The following is a 15,969-nucleotide window of genomic DNA, read 5'->3' on the forward strand; positions in this document are numbered from 1 at the left end:
GACAGAAGGAGGGAATAATGCAAATTTGTGTGCTCCAACTTTGATTTGGTTTTACTACACACCTGATTCTGATATTAATATGTGTTAGTAAATGTGCAAGCTGAATTCCTATAGTATACTGCTGCTGTAATAAATAGGTATGAATGCAGTACCACCATATGCAAACAGTAGCATAGAAGTGATTTGTAAGGAACATGAACTGAAAGGGCAAGACTACTGAAGACACTTCAGTGATTGAAAGCAGTGATTTTCGAAATAGACTGTAACCAAGGATTGCTTTTATTGTTTTTTCATTGAAGGTGATTTTGCAACTCCTCGAGCCATTTTGACAGGACATGACTATGAGATCACCTGTGCTACCATTTGTGCTGAACTTGGCCTGGTAATAAGTGGTTCAAAAGGTAAGGTAGCCGTTGTCATTTCCTTCTGTTCATGAAGCTATAATCCTAACACGAAAAGGAATATATTCTCAGGAGGCAGGATTTATTAACTTTATGGTGGTTTTATTGCTAACCTTTTTTTGGTTGCTGTGCAATTTGAAACCTCTTTTTAAACATGTTAAAACTGAGGGTTATTCAGACATTTACAAGAAGAGGTGACCACATCAGTTTCCCTATTATAGCGTACTGATTACTATGTCTTTTTGTTTGTTTATCCAGTGTGTAATTGCCTATAGCATACAGCTGGATACAGTTCTTGACTGCCTGGATGGTGAAGAATGTTTGTTACGGATAACTTCTCAGAAAAGAAACAAAAATTAGTTTCAGGAGAAAGAAAATGTGCTGTCTTGTTTGTTTGATGAAGGGTAAATGTAAACAACCAACTAAAATTTATAGTCCTTCTGTTCAGGCTCTTTGAGCTTAGCTACAAAGCTTGTAATGTGCCCCATCTGTGTTCTCAAAGACCTACTTTTGGTAGGTAAATTATAAAGAATGTCATTGATTCCATGGATATTGTTATACTTTTCGTATTTGCTGTTCCAACATATTTTTAAACTGGAATTTTCTTAGCATTAGTATCTTTCTGGTTTAGTGTTTCCAAAGTACCTACTTTGAGACAGTTTTACAAAGCTGGGTTTACTCACCATCTGCACGTCTGTGTGTTTTGGTTTTATCCCTGTGAACACTTGTGGCTTACATGCAAATCAGGTATTTGTCCAAATATATTAAGAAGCAGATACTTAGTGGATCATGTATGGGTTGAAATCTTAATATGAGAATATATGCTTTTAGAGTACCTATGTGTGTAAATTCATTGAACTTACCTTTGGGTGTCTTTGTATTTTAAGTATCTAATTTTAGGATTCGGTACATTTATTTTTGTGCTCTTAAAATTAACAACGACCAACTTTAAAAGAAAATCCACAAAAGAAAATCTGTTAGGTCTCTAACTAGTTTTGATAGGTGCTCTAAAATACCTTAATGCAAGGCTTTTATGGGATAAGATGTTAATCTTACTCTCTGGCACCCTTAAAGTCATAGGCTATCCACTTAAATATGGTAAAAATCATTATAATGTATTATAACAGTGTGAGTGGAAGTCATTACTTATTATTTGATATATGATATATGATGTCTTTAAATAAGCATGTAAATCAATAACTAGAGATTTTATTCTGTCTCATTAGAAGGACCATGTCTCATACATTCTATGAATGGAGATCTGCTGAGGACATTAGAAGGTCCTGAAACATTAGAAGGTCCTAAAAACTGCCTGAGACCAAAACTTATTCAAGCTTCAAGAGAAGGTCACTGTGTCATATATTATGAAAATGGCCTCTTCTGTGTATTTAGTGTGAATGGGAGACTTCAAGCCACTATGGAAACAGATGACAAGATAAGGGTGAGTGTACTCAAATGGTGTGCTAAGGTGCGTCAGTTCCAGTATCAGGAAAAGTTACCAATGTTGGACTTGTGTGGAGACTCTTTCTGTAGCCAGGCTATAGAAATATATGGTACTAGACTATAATAACAGTATTCTGAAAAAATGACTATGTTCTCCTAGTAGTGTGGGTTTTAATTCTAAAATAACTCTGTTCATATACTAAAAAATACCCTGTAGGCATTTCCTTGAACTCAAGAATACAACTATTACTAGTTGTTGGCCGGGAGAAGCTGGGCTAGTTCTTTACTTTTTGGTGTGAAGGCAGGAGGTTTTTGGATGTGCTGTTTTGGTTGTTGGCTTTCATTTTTTTGGCATCTCTGTCTACATTCCTTCATCTTAGCTTGAGATAGCATGTGTTGTACTGAGCTTCAGGAAGTTTATTGTCATATGTCTATATTTCAAATCTTTAGCCCTTTGGCATTTGCTGAGTAGGCAGCAAGGTTCTACATCTTTAGCTGCAAGAGTCATGGAACAAATCTAAAACTATGCAGGAGGCATTTTAAGCTTGTGGTTTTATGGAAATTAATTTATAATACAAATGCAGGTCTTTTGACAGTTCCTATGAAATAGTACCTATGAAGCAGAGCAGAACCTGCCAGCTATACTGGAGTGAAGCAGAAATGTCAAAAGGAATACTTTCCTTGGATTAAAAATATTCCAGATTTTTTCTTGAATGAGAAAGAAAGGGAAGGGAAAAAAAATGAACAAGCATTACCAAATATGCCAGAAAGTTAGAGAATGCAGCAGAGACATGGAGCAAGATCACACTGTTTGGTCAGCATTCAAGCTACCTGAACTATCTGGAGTTATGGTCTCTGTGCCAGTAGTAATGGTCTGAGAGAAACAGAATCACAGAATGGTTGAGTTTGGAAGGGACCTCTGAAGATCAACTGGTCCTGCTTCCCTGCCCAAGCAGGGTGTTCTAGGGCCTTTCCAGATCCTGTTTCCAAGGATGGAGTTTCTACAGCCTCTCTGAAAACCTTTGCCAGTGCTCAGTCATCCTCACAGTATTGTGTTTCCTATAGAAAAACTCTTTAACTATCTTTTGTTGTTGTAAGCATGTAGCAGTACTATACTTCCAAGATGACTTTCATAATCTGATGGAAGAGCCCAGCAACTCAGCTGCAATGTTCTCTTGAGTTGAGAACTCTCAAGAGTTTTCTCCTTTATTTGATTTGATGTTTCAGGAAGAAAATGCCTCTTCACTTTCATGTTTGCTGTACGGAATTATTGAAGCACTTTCTGATGTGCATTTTTAAATTTGCACCTGTTCTTTTCTTGACTCTATTCATATTAATTCTCAAGATGGAAGAATGTGTCAATAAATTTGACAGAATTTTGATCTTCATGTGTCGTGGTTTAAGCCCAGGCCGTAAATCAGAACCACGAAGTCCACTTCCCCCCCCCCCCTTTCTTCCCTCCACTTCTGGAGGGACAGGGAGGAGAATCAAAAGAATGCAGCTCCCACGGGTTGAGATAAGAACAGTTTAATAACTAAGGTATAACACAAATCACTACTGCTGCCACCAACAACAACGATAAGAGAAATAACAAGGGAAGAGAACACGATACCGCTCGCCGGAAAAGAGCCTGACCGAAAAGAGAACGTGCCCTTCCAGGTAGCTCCCAGTTACATCCCCCGGCATGACGTGCTGTGGTATGGAATACCTCTTTGGCTAGTTTGGGTCAAGTGTCCTGTCCCCGCTCCCTCCCGGCCCCTCCTCCTCCCTGGCAGAGCATGAGACTCACAAAGTCCTTGGTCAGTCTAAACATCAGTGTTATCAGCTTTGTTCCCAGGCCAAAAGTCAAAAACACAGTGCTGCAACAGCTGCTAAGAAGGAGAAAAACTGACTGCTACTGCTGAACCCAGGACATCATGACTTCCATTTTATACCTTACATGGAACAGTGAATGCTCCATTACAACTAAATTGTCCAGTGTAGTTCAGTGTATTCTTCTTATAACCTTCGAAAACTGTTGTGTACTATACTCTGTTAATCAAGCATCCTTATGTTTTCAAAATGTCAGATAAGTTTGTGGTAGAATATGCAGAAATAACTCTCTCTGTAGATCTCTTTTCCATAGTGAATGCTGTCTGCATGGGTGAGAGGACATTTGATATTTGGATGCTCTGGCAGCCACAAGTGTGTATTTGAGGCATTGGAAATTAAGTAGGAATGTGTATATTTCTGTCCCAGGCCATTTTTTTCAAATTAATGTAGATTCTTGTTTCAATTTTTAATCTTTCTTCAATTCTCTGAAATTGCACTTTTTGCTGTTCTTGTACAAATGCTTTTGAGATTTTCAGCCTACCCTTCATACCAGTTCTTTCCATAAAGCAAGCACGTATCATAGTATTTTCTCTTTCTACATTAATAATGTTGATAATCTGTCACTTTCAGTTGTGATTATGTTGTCAGTTAGGCCAGCAAATCTGTAAAATATCTAGAAATCCCTTGCTGGCTAAAACAATTTCTGTAGTGTTTCAGTCAGTACCCACAGCTTTAGGAATGTTGCTAGAGGCAATGGAAGTTCCACTCTCTGTGGGCCAGAATTACGTACGTGCAGGGGTTTGGGTTTTATTTTATTTTGTTTTGTTTTCTTTCTCTCCCAGTGGTCCTGGTTGGGCTTTCTGCTTAAACAACCTACAGCGTCTTTCCCAGTGCTTCTGCACTATATCATGTTAGAAGGCAAGTGGCAACTGCATGATTAAAGTAGGGGCATTTAAAATGAATAGTACCTACCCATGGGCTGTGCTGACAAACACTTTTTGTTGATTTCTGCTTGATGAGGATAGAAATGGGAAGGAAAAGGTCCTAAGTGTTGAATCTGTAATGTAACATTCTAGTTTCTATTTTCTTATGTCATAATGGACCAGTACTTCAGAATGTTATTAACAAAACCAGCAGTTTTCAGTAATGATGATTGGAACAACATTCTGATTTTCTTTCTTATATTCTTGTGCTAGAAAACTGCTAGAAAAATATCAGATGCTCTGGGGAAATTCAGAGTCTAATCAATGCCTTCCACCTGTTTTTGTTTTAAATACTGTATTGCTCAGTGGAGCTTAGGCATATCACAGTACATCTACCATGTAATGTTTAGATATCTTAATGAATAACTTAACTCTAAATAGTCTGCTTGTTCTGAGAAGTAAAGTTATTTTACCCTAAACAAAGACTGTATGCTGTTTCACCCAGAGGAACCAATTTATTTTCTTTTCCTGAGTCTGTTTTGAAATGTGGAAGTGCCCACAAGACTCCTGCTGCTGTAAGCCAGGGCTGTCACTGTGTCAACTCTGCCTTTTTACAAAGCACTGCCTTTCAAAAATCTGAGATGTTAAAAGGGATTTGTGCAAAGTTTTGAGACTTTCCAAGGAAATACAAGTCAGAAATGCAGCTTTTAAAACATTGCTGAAATTGTGCACTTTGGGGATTATTTGAGAGTCTGAAGCTCATGTTGTGAGAAAGATTAGTTGCAGAGTTGTTTCAGTTCCAAACCTAGCAGAATCATAGATAAACTACACTGGGGAAAAGCAAAACAGTACAATTGATTCATGTTGTCTTCTATACCAGTTGGAGTACTTGGGAGTAAAAGCATCCTTTTGTTTGTTAAAACTTGAAGGGCATGTCATGAAACTGAAATGTTGACAGGGTGACTTTTTCCTTCCATTCTTTCCTTCAATCATATACATTTATCATATATAGGCAAGTGGCTGAGGAATTTATTAATAAACAATAAAAGAAATAAATCAACATCTTGTCCTTATGACAAGCCAATGATTTAGCAAAATTGCAGAGGTATTAGTAAGGGTTCAAAGCCTATACTTTATTTAATCAAAAGATCACAAAACCTCCTGCATTTTGCAGGTAGTGGAAGAGTTAAAGATTAATGGCTTTAATTTGCCTTTTAATATAGCATTTCTTCAGTAAAAGCCTCAAGTATAAAATTCAAGTGAACCATGACCATAAGGTTAATGGATTTTCATCAGCTGAATTTCATAAGTGTAGCAAATAATTATTTGTCACGGTCTTCATTGCAGTTTGAAAATACCCTTAGGAGACTGCCATTGCTATAGAGAAGAAAACCACCCCGTATTGATTCTGCTTCTAATGAATAATTGTGTGTGCTATGTTAGATCTCATGATCATCTACTCAGTGCATACAAGTTCTAGGTAATTTGCACAGTCTTAGTTTGCTTTCTACCACTTTCTTACTGAGTTACTATCCTCTCCTAAGAGGATGTCTGTATGAGTTTTCAAGTTCTTGGGGTCTGTACTTCGGGTGGTGCTTACCAATATTTTTTTAGGCTTGCATGAACAATCACAGAAACAAGTTATGGTTGGAACATTTTTTTGGGGGGGAGGGAGAAGGAAGATTCACCTCAGAATCTAACTGTGGTTAGTATTCGATTTTCATACTTAGATGTGATTGGAAAAAAACTCCACATATTTTGCTTTATTGTTTAATTGCTTTAAATTTACATCTATGTGTGGTCATCCTGTTTCAAACCACAGCTGGAATAGGTTTATATTTTTTTTTTTCAGAGTTATAATATTTCATTTACAGTGTATGTATTTAGATTGCATTCATTTTAAAGTTATTGTGTGAAATAAAATTTTAGAAATGTAATTCATTCTGATTACTTGGGAATTGTTGCAGTAAACATTCAAAATTTATAGTATAGAAAGTCTATTTTAATGTAAGTATTGCACATCATATAATTCTTAAAAGATATATTTGGCATCATAGTAAAAGAGTACAGCAATGCAAAAAATAAAGATGGACAATATGTCTGACTTCAATTATTGCTGCTCACAAAGCAGTATCTTACGTACACTGTATATTTTGGTTTCTAGGCTTGTCAGCAGTCTGTATAAACACTTCAGTGTTGCATGAACGTAACATTCTTGTGTTTTAGTTTTTCTCATTTTCATGGTGCATGTGCTATAAATGCTGTGTGTTTAAAAAAACAACTTATTTTCCTTAGGAATTAAAAATCACAGTATGTTACAAGTTTTGCATATTGAAAAGCTATAGAAGCAGAGATTGCAGTGGCCAAAATACTTGCAGACTTCAGCAGAGTTTCCTAAGCATAAATCTTTGAGCTGGAGTTTTGTTTGTAGACTATCATCTTGAGGCAATTTCCTTGCCTTCCAGTGACAATGTTTTGGTTCAAGTGAACCAATCTATTTGTAGAACGTGTGTTTGGAACAGAAAAGCCATTGCTCTAAATATCCTCTATTCTAACTTTGTTCTATTGAAAAGTTTTGTGGCTCCTTGCCTTGGGTCAGGGAGCTGAAATTTATCACAAATTAGTCCTGGTGTGAAGGTTGTATATTTCTTTGAAAAGCTGCCCAAATTTAGCTAATTCACAAATCTCAGATTAAATGCATTCAATAGATGTAGCATCTACATTCTATAGCCCAGGGATGCAGAGTTTTCACCTGTAACCAATCATCACCTAAAATGAGGCACACCAAAATGCCATGGCAAGAAATGCGATGATGTTATCCTGGATGGGGAAAGGGAAGCAGAGGAAAAAGAAGAGCAGAATCAAGGATAGAACTAAGGACAGAACGAAGGAAATGTTTGCAGGAGCAACAAGAACAGAACAATAGAGATGGGAATGTAGAAACTTGTCAGAGACTGGAAGAAGGCCAGAAAAGGCAGAAAGAAGTGAAGGAAAACTTAGGAATTGGAAGTAGAAGCAATGCAGGGAAGGATTAAATAAGATCAGGAGTTTTAATACTAGACAATAATGCTTTATAGTAGCAAAGGTCCTCATTTTCCTTTGGATAACAGCAAATCATCCAGCAAACAACTAGCAAAGTTGTTTCTCACCCTTCCGTGTGCTCAAATGAAGAGGATGATAGGCTGCTCCTGTGCTGAGTATTGCTTGCAAAAATAAAAGTAGAGAGCAGAGAAGGGAAAAAGTAAAATTCAAGCTCAGGAGCAAAAGTCAGAAAGAGAACTGAGAAGAGGTATCTGGAAACAGAAGGAGAGCATAGGAAAAGGTTTGGGTTTACAGGAATTCTTATTATTAGTAGCCCAAGTGGTAGTTTTAAGGGTCTTGATCTTGCTGATAGCTTGTGCTGATGTCATTCCACATGAGAGAATTAATTCAACTTTTTGGGTTTTTTTTATTGTTTGGCGCTTTTTGTTGTGGTGGGTTTTGTTTTTGTGGTTTTGTGGTTTGGTTTTGGGTTTTTTTTTCTTTTTTTTAAAACTCTACAAACCCTTCAGTTTCTCCAGATAGCTGGAAGATAAGGCTATAAAATCAGGGCCTGATATCTTCATGGTTACCATAGTGGTAATAGCAAAGACCCATATTGAAAAGAAGTGCAAGATCTTAGTAGTGCTTTGAGAAAAGTCAATAATGGAGTATTCCAGGGGTTGCTGCAGTGAACTAGTTTTATTGTGTTTTCTGAGCTGGGGAATGCTGAACGTCCACAGAGTGATGAAGGCAATGGATGAAATGAATGCAGAACTGTTACTCAGGAAACCCCATAGTATGAGACCTATGGAGTACTCACTGAAACTAGTAGGATCACGAAGTAATAAACTTCTGCCATTTTTTCCTCCCTTTTATTTTTCTCTTCCCCCCTGCCCCCTATCCCCTTCCCCGAGGGCACCAGCAGGCTCAAAAGCAGATAAAGAAAATTCCTGGGCAGCATCTCCATAAATAGATACTAAAGGAATGGACAGTAATATACTTTCTGATATTCCTAATCCAGTGAATATGGGTGCTGAGGAGCACAAGCGGAAGGGACTGTAGTGTGACCAACCTCAGAGCATCTCCTGCTGCCGCTGTTGGTGATAAAACACTGGGCTAGATGGATCATAGTCTATCTGACCCCATAGGGTATCAGTTATCACTTATTTTAATAAAATTTCAAATTCAGTTCTCTTAAACCACATTTTGGCTTAAACTAGCAAAATCCCTTTTTAAGAAATACTTCTCATGCTTCCATCTTAATAGATGATAGGATCAGCAGGTAGAGTCATCAGGTAACAGAGGAAAGTTGCTGTTCTTCCAGGTACTCTGTATGTGTCATGATTTTTCCAACAGTACCCAGGAAATATCAAAATAGATTGAAGACTTCTGTTTGAGGAAGTCTTCACTGTGAAAACCAATGATATGCCATCTTTATCCCTGATCTGGATCCCAAATAAAGATTTCAAATGCAGATCGGCCATCAGTCTCCATGACGCATGCAAAAGCAGGTTATAAACAATTGGATCTGTAACAGGTGGTTTCAGGATAGATGATTAAAGGAAACACAGTCTCTGTTAAGAGGGGTGGATCATTATCTTATTAATCCAGAGCAGGAATCAAAAAATGCTGGTCTAAATTAATTCTAGTAATTTGTGTAACATTTCTGTTCTTTCCAGCATTCAGCCTTTTATCAGAGAGAAAAGGAGGGCAGCTTCTGCTAGGCTAGTATTAAAGGTAATTAGGGAAGCATCAGGTATATATTTTAATGCCAGTGCTGTGGGATCTCATAAATCTAGCTAATTAGAAGAGTAAATTTGTTTAGCTGACCTCATATTAGATCTTTGGAATATGGAATATATCACAGGTGAAGTAAAACTTAACTAGTGACATCTAATGTATTAAAGAGATTTGTGCATAATAATGTTAATTCTGTTGCTGAATAGGATAACATAACAATAATGTTGCTTCCCAAATGCTTGTATTGTTATCAAATCTCCCTAGACATTCAGCTGTCAATATGAAACTTTGTATGAAAGTAAAAGAGAGAGGGAGTAAGGCAACACATACTTACCTGTCAAATATCCGTCTGCGTTCCTCTTAGGCAATTCAGCTGAGTCGAGATGGACAGTATCTGCTTACAGGTGGAGACAATGGAGTTGTCATGGTGTGGCAGATGTGGGACCTCAAACAGCTTTTTGTTTACCCAGGATGTGATGCTGGAATCCGATCCATGGCCCTGTCGTATGACCAAAGGTTAGAGCAATGTCTGGCCTTCACAAGAATTTCAGACAATATATACTTACAGTTAAATTGCATTTTTATTTTTCTTCTTATTTTGGTTTTCCAAGGATCACAGATCCTGGGGATTATGTTGAGAAATCTGTGCTTGCCTAACTTTCTTTCTAATGTGTCATATTTAGCGCAGATAATCTTTTTCAGGATTTCAGCTCTTGGGGTAATGAAGAGAGATTCTTGAAATCTTAGTTTGGTGGACTTTCAAGATGATAGGTTGAATTCTTGGTCTGTGCCAATGTACAGTTTGGTACCCATGGAGGTGTAAGGTTACATATGTGATTTTCATGATTTTTCTGTCACTTATGATACAAATCATATTCCTAATTCCAGAACTTTGTTAAAAATAGAACAGTTAGAATAGTTGCACAGTAAGACTCCCTCCACACATTGATATTTTACTACAGCAAATACTAATTTTCATTTCTATAAAAAGTTATTTTATTGACATAAAGCATGTCAATATCCTTGAAGATTCCTTCTACTGAAGGCAGTCAGTTCCTATTTTTACTTCCCAGTGCAGCTATACATAAAAGTCCTTCTGTGTTTTTATCACAAAGGTATTGTTTGTTTATAAGATGGATGTTTACCATTTCATTTGTACACTTTTAGCTTGTTGCCTAGAATTTTGTTTGCTGTGGTGTATTTGCTTAATGGAGATACTGTGTGCATTTCAAATAGATTTGGCTCCTAAATCCCCTAGGAATGGCTGCATTGTGCAGTAAAGCATATAGCAGAGACTCTTAACCTTCCACTTCCCGAAGTCCATGTTTTAATATTTTTACCTTGACTATATTTCTAAAACTTACATAAATTTAACTTAAAAAAATCCAAGCCTGCAAAATCCATGGGCTTCAATCACAGATTCAGCTTCTTGTTAAGCATAACTAGAGGTTATAGGCATTTGCAAGAAACAGTTTTAAATTAAAAAGCCCCTGTTGTTAAAAATATTTTAAAAGCTGGAGTTACAGCTGCTGAATTTTAGACCTCTGAAATGTATAAAATTTTTCGTTTAGAGAATCTTTAAACTGTAATTAATGTACATAATAAAAATATGTAATTAATGTAATGTTACATTAATTTCATAATGTAATAATTTTTGCATGTCAATAAACTGAGATTTCATATGGACATCTATAAATTTATCCATGTGCTCAAGCTACAAACCTGTTCACTTTGGGTTTAAAGACACAGAAAGTCAGAAGAGATTTCTCAGAATATTTTATGAGTAATTGCTCAGTAATTACAGGAAATTACTCATAATAATTTATTTGGTATGCATGAATGTATATATTTGAATGACCATGTGTAAAAAGATGTTTTAACCTAATACAAAACCAATCAAAATGGTGCTCTTGAAATAGTGTGATACTATCAAAATGCAGTGTTTTGATCTCATATTTAATCTTTGTTTTGAAGAAAAATTACTGCTTTTTATTCTGAATACTTTTATTTTAAATTCTGAGACTTTTTTTCCTAAAATGCCAGAGTTTCATATGTCCTCATACTTTGGATGTGCATAAAACTTTGAGCATGTAGAAAAGAGATGATATAGAAACTCTTCCAATTGTGTTCTATGTCAGAGTCATGGCTTTTCAAAGAGATCTAAATGATCTCGAGTAGTAGGCCAAGGGTAGGGAATTTAGAAAGAAAGAGTGCCTCAATGGGAAAGCACAGTGACCGCTTTCAGGAACTTCCAAAACAATCAAAGCCTTCAGATTGCTTTCAAACCATTTCCAGCTGAAGTCCTTTGTCCACATCCAATTCCTTCCATGTACATCATGTGCTTAAATGGGGGAGGTGAAACTGAAACAAACACTTCTAGCCTTCCTTCACTTTGCGGCTGCACCAGGGCTTCATCTGACTCTGATTCCCCCCCAGAATCCAATGAAGCAAGCCAAGAAATAATCCAGGAAACCAAAGCCCTGAAGTGGCTTTTCAGGACAGTGATGCTGGTAACCAATCCTTTATGGTTAGCCTGAAGCTATTCTCAACTGTAACTTCAGGCTAACCAAACAAACTGTTGTATGGTGGTTTGTATGCTTTGTGATCCATAAATCTGTCAGGGGTGGTGCAAAATGGCAGTATTACTCAAATCCAGCTTGATGGAGTCCTTGGAAGCCTAAGATGGGAACCCTTAAAGCCTGATTTTTCTGGTATGTGGAGCACTTCCAGCTCCAGCTGTCTTCTGTGGCAGTTGATCATTGGAAGTTGCGTTCTCATGCCTGTATTGATGTAATTCTCCACTGTGTTGACTTGCATTTATCAACAGGGGGTGGTTCACTAACTAAATCTTGTGCTTTCCGTAGGTGTATAATGACTGGCATGGCATCCGGGAGCATAGTGGTTTTCTACAATGATTTCAATCGTTGGCACCACGAGTATCAAACCAGATACTGATCTTCATAGAGACCAAGATTAGCACTGATTTGGGCAGCTGTTGTCAGAAGGAAACTGGACACAGCGCACCTCCCTTGGTGTCTTGCCACAACAATGTTCCCTATAAATAGCTATCTTACGTCTGAATGTAACTTAAATTTGCTGGAAGAAGCAACCTATTTTTTAAAGTTAATTGCTATTTTTGTAGACCTTGCTTGACTTTTTGGGGGAAAGAGCAAAGAAGCAGAAATAAGGCTGCTGGGTTCTGTAGTTAAAAATCTATATTTTTAGTCATAACGAGAAGTCTATTTTGATCCCTGTATGTAAAAGAAACCTAAACTAAAATGGTTAAAACTCACATTCTAGCTATATTATGAAGAAACAGATTTTCCTTCTGAAGCTTTATCTTTTACCTTGAGGAATATATGATTTTAACATAATGGAAATGAATTATGATATTTGGGGAATTTTAAACTGTGCTACCTGTATCACACTTTGTCTCATACTTTTCCAAATGAATGTACCACATCAGCACTGAAGTTTCTGGGAATCGATGGTAATACTTAAATTATGGTTAATGTAATTCTACACCTTGCAAATCGTTTCCATCAATGTTACTATTCAAGCATGTTTCTAGGCCTAGACAATTAGTTCTTTTTTAGTTTGTTGTATGTTTTGTGCAGTTTAGGAGAGAGAAATCAGGAATGGCGTTTGTGTTACATCAAGTGTGAATCCTTCTAGTTTCAACCTGGCATATCCTTCAAAGCACACCAAAATGTGGATTGTTCCTCCAAATCACAAAGGCTATTCTGAAGACTTTAAACTCAAATTAGAAACCCATAGAGGCAAGTATTGCTTAATAGGTGCAAGCACCAAAGCACGCTTCTGCTGGTTAACTGTGAAAGCACTAAAAAGGCAGGTGTTTGCTGGTGCACAGCCTCTGTACAGCAGCAGAAGCACTAGACTTGCAGGTGGCTTTATTTTTTTTCCCAGAACTAGCCCCTGCAATACTGTAGCATATGCCATGTTGCTTTTCTTCATATAGTAACAATATCTTTTGTATTTTGCTATCAACAAATCCAGTCAGATCATGCCCAATCATATTAAATTACCTCTTTCTTTTAGGAAATGAAAAATAATTTATATTAAGGAACAGTAAGTTATTTTGGTGTTGCACAAATCTAGTTTTCTACAAGATTGCTGTGCAGAACTCTGTGAAAATATTTGTGAAAAGAACTGTTATTGTTTTGTATGTCTGTATTGCATAAAAATCTTCTTAGTATGTTGTGATCTATATGAGTTGAAATTTACATTCCATATCTGTATTGATACATACATTTATCTAGCTGCCTACTAGAGCAGTTCCTGTTTTTTTCCAAGCATTTAACTACTATCTATCTATCTATCTCTTTCAGTAAAGATTTGGAATGACAAAATTCATTTTGAGTGATGAAATTAAATAAAATTACATTTGTAATTGAGAGCTTCAGTGGAGTACTGGGTTCTTGAGATTCAATGTATATTCACAATAGAGAAAATAAGTGCTGTGGCTCACGCAGAGTACTCTTGATGTTTATGTAGTGGTGACTAAGTATTATGTGCTTTCTACATTTTTATGCTGATGTGGTTATGGTGATATTGTAGAGTTATTTTTTTATGATGTTTTATGTAGCAGAAGTATGATTTGATTAAGTTAAGTGAGGCTGTAGTTGTCATGGCTGTGGTGAGTGCCCACTGTATTAAGCAGTTACATTTGTTATGCAAAAGTTGTACTTCCATGTAAGTTCAACAACTTTCATAGCTTTGTCAGATGATTTTGAGATGAAATTGGTATGCTCTTGAAGTGCAATTTGCACTTATCTGAAGCCAGGGGTGGGTTTCTTAGGCTGGGTGGAAGGAAAAATACACCAAACAAACAGCAAAGGTGTATTTTGTCAAATGGAAGCCCTGATAGTCTTCTATTTATTATCTCCTGCTGACTTAGGAACATTTATTATTGATCAAAGTAATAGCTTCTGATCTTAGAGCCAAAATACTTCATGGAGAGTTGATTTGGTAGATAGCTAGGTTTAGAAAGGACCCTACTGATCATAAGATGCTTTCCCAAACTGAAAATAAGACTGTACCTGTGTGTGCCATCCTGAGTTGCATCCAGCCAGTGTATGCCGATGGGCAGCTGTCAGATGGTATCAAGTACTCCCTGGGGAAGGAGCAGCAGCAGTGCAGCATGGTGTTTTACACAGTATGAGTGCTGCAGGCCTTCTGTGGAAAAGGACATGTTCACCTTCTGCTCCATGAAGAAGCCTGTACAGACACCCTCACTCTGGCCTACTTTGCTGGTGGCTTTGGTGAGTAGGACATACCCCTCCATCCACGGGTCCACAGACACACCTGGGGTACTGCCCTGGGAGGCCAAGGCTTGCATTTGCAATCTCAGCTTTGGCTGAACTAGTCATGCTGTTTGTGATGATGTGGCAAAACAGAGTTAAAATTCCAACTGCTGAGGTATTTGTTACTCTATTAAGGGCAGCACCTGTGTCAAATGGACTGCCTGAAACCTCTTTAATCAACAGGTGCCTGGCATTAACCTGCAGCTGGGCCTCAGCTAGCTGTGAACTGCTGAATATTCCAGAGAAGAGGGAGCCAAGTCCTCTACTGTCAAAATTCAGAAGGAGCATTTGTGAACAGCCTGTTTTTACATGACAGTCCAGGCTCTCTTCTGTTCTGGTAAGTTCAAACGGATATGGTATTAGCTGTAGTTTATGGCAGGTGCTCTGCAAAGCAGCACTTGCTGCTGCTGAGAGAAATGCTGGTCAGCAGCACTGCTGCACGTTTGGTTTGGGAGGAGATAACGCAAGTAGCTTGAAATCTTTTCTATTTTGTGAAAATTGCTGATCTGAATGCTGTAAGATACGGCAAGAGATGATGGTGTGATCAGAATGGTGCTTTTTCTGAAGTTTGTGTTGTGGTATTGCTGCAAAGTTAAATGAATGTGTGAACAAAGTGACAGTGGGAAGAAAAACATTAGAAGAACCTGAAGAAAATAGTACCTCATGTCTAAAATTTTGTTGATATAGCAAATAGCAAGTACCACATTTTGAAAACCTCTTTTCATCTCTTCCCATGCAATACAGAGTGATTTCCAAAGCACACATATACATGTCTTTAATTAGTTGACTATATGATACAGTTCCAAGTTGTTGGTGTATTGTGAGCTCCAAGCTGCAAAATGCTGTAGCATAACTGAATTTTGTTGTGTGTTTAGAACTCAGTGCATGCAGCAATAGATATATCCAGTAACAGATAGTTGACTTTGCAGATAGCTCTCGCATTTCACTTTTTGTCTTGTTTATCTTGTGTGCTAGGGATTCTTTTTCAAGTGAGCCCTGGTAGCTGTAAAACCAAAATCTTGACTCTTCCAAACAACAGAGCTATAAAATAATAGAGCATCTAAAACCAAAAGATCTTTGCTTACTAAAGTAGTCCAAAGTAAGATTTACTGATCTATGTAAATATTCTTAATGACTAGCTGTAAGTATGAGCCAATACTTGATGAAAGTAATGTCACCATAAAACCCCATCTACCTTAATGTACTTTGACAATTACTGCAGTTAATTTTGTAAGTAAGTTCAAGAATGGGGAGAATCATGTTTAAGGCTGTATTTTGATGGGAATCTCAGTAAAATTAGTGTTA

At 37.2% G+C, this 15,969-nt stretch overlaps 1 protein-coding gene across 4 annotated transcripts in view; it reads left to right on the forward strand.

Annotated features, from left to right (window-relative positions):
• Positions 1-13,623, forward strand: part of LRBA (LPS responsive beige-like anchor protein) — a gene marked incomplete at its 5' end in the record, with an annotated part of 401,371 nt that extends 387,748 nt beyond the window's left edge. For all 4 annotated transcript variants that reach the window (XM_080629345.1, XM_080629347.1, XM_080629346.1 and 1 more), the window contains 4 exons: positions 300-401; positions 1,628-1,842; positions 9,705-9,856; positions 12,205-13,623. In XM_080629345.1, coding sequence (XP_080485471.1) covers positions 300-401; positions 1,628-1,842; positions 9,705-9,856; positions 12,205-12,295 — 560 coding nt within the window. In that variant the 3' untranslated portion in view covers positions 12,296-13,623. The remainder of the gene's footprint in view (positions 1-299; positions 402-1,627; positions 1,843-9,704; positions 9,857-12,204) is intronic.
• Positions 13,624-15,969: the final 2,346 nt, after the last annotated feature.

Source organism: Psittacula echo, assembly GCF_963264785.1.
Source record: "Psittacula echo genome assembly, chromosome: 1".
Taxonomy (NCBI): domain Eukaryota; kingdom Metazoa; phylum Chordata; class Aves; order Psittaciformes; family Psittacidae; genus Psittacula; species Psittacula echo.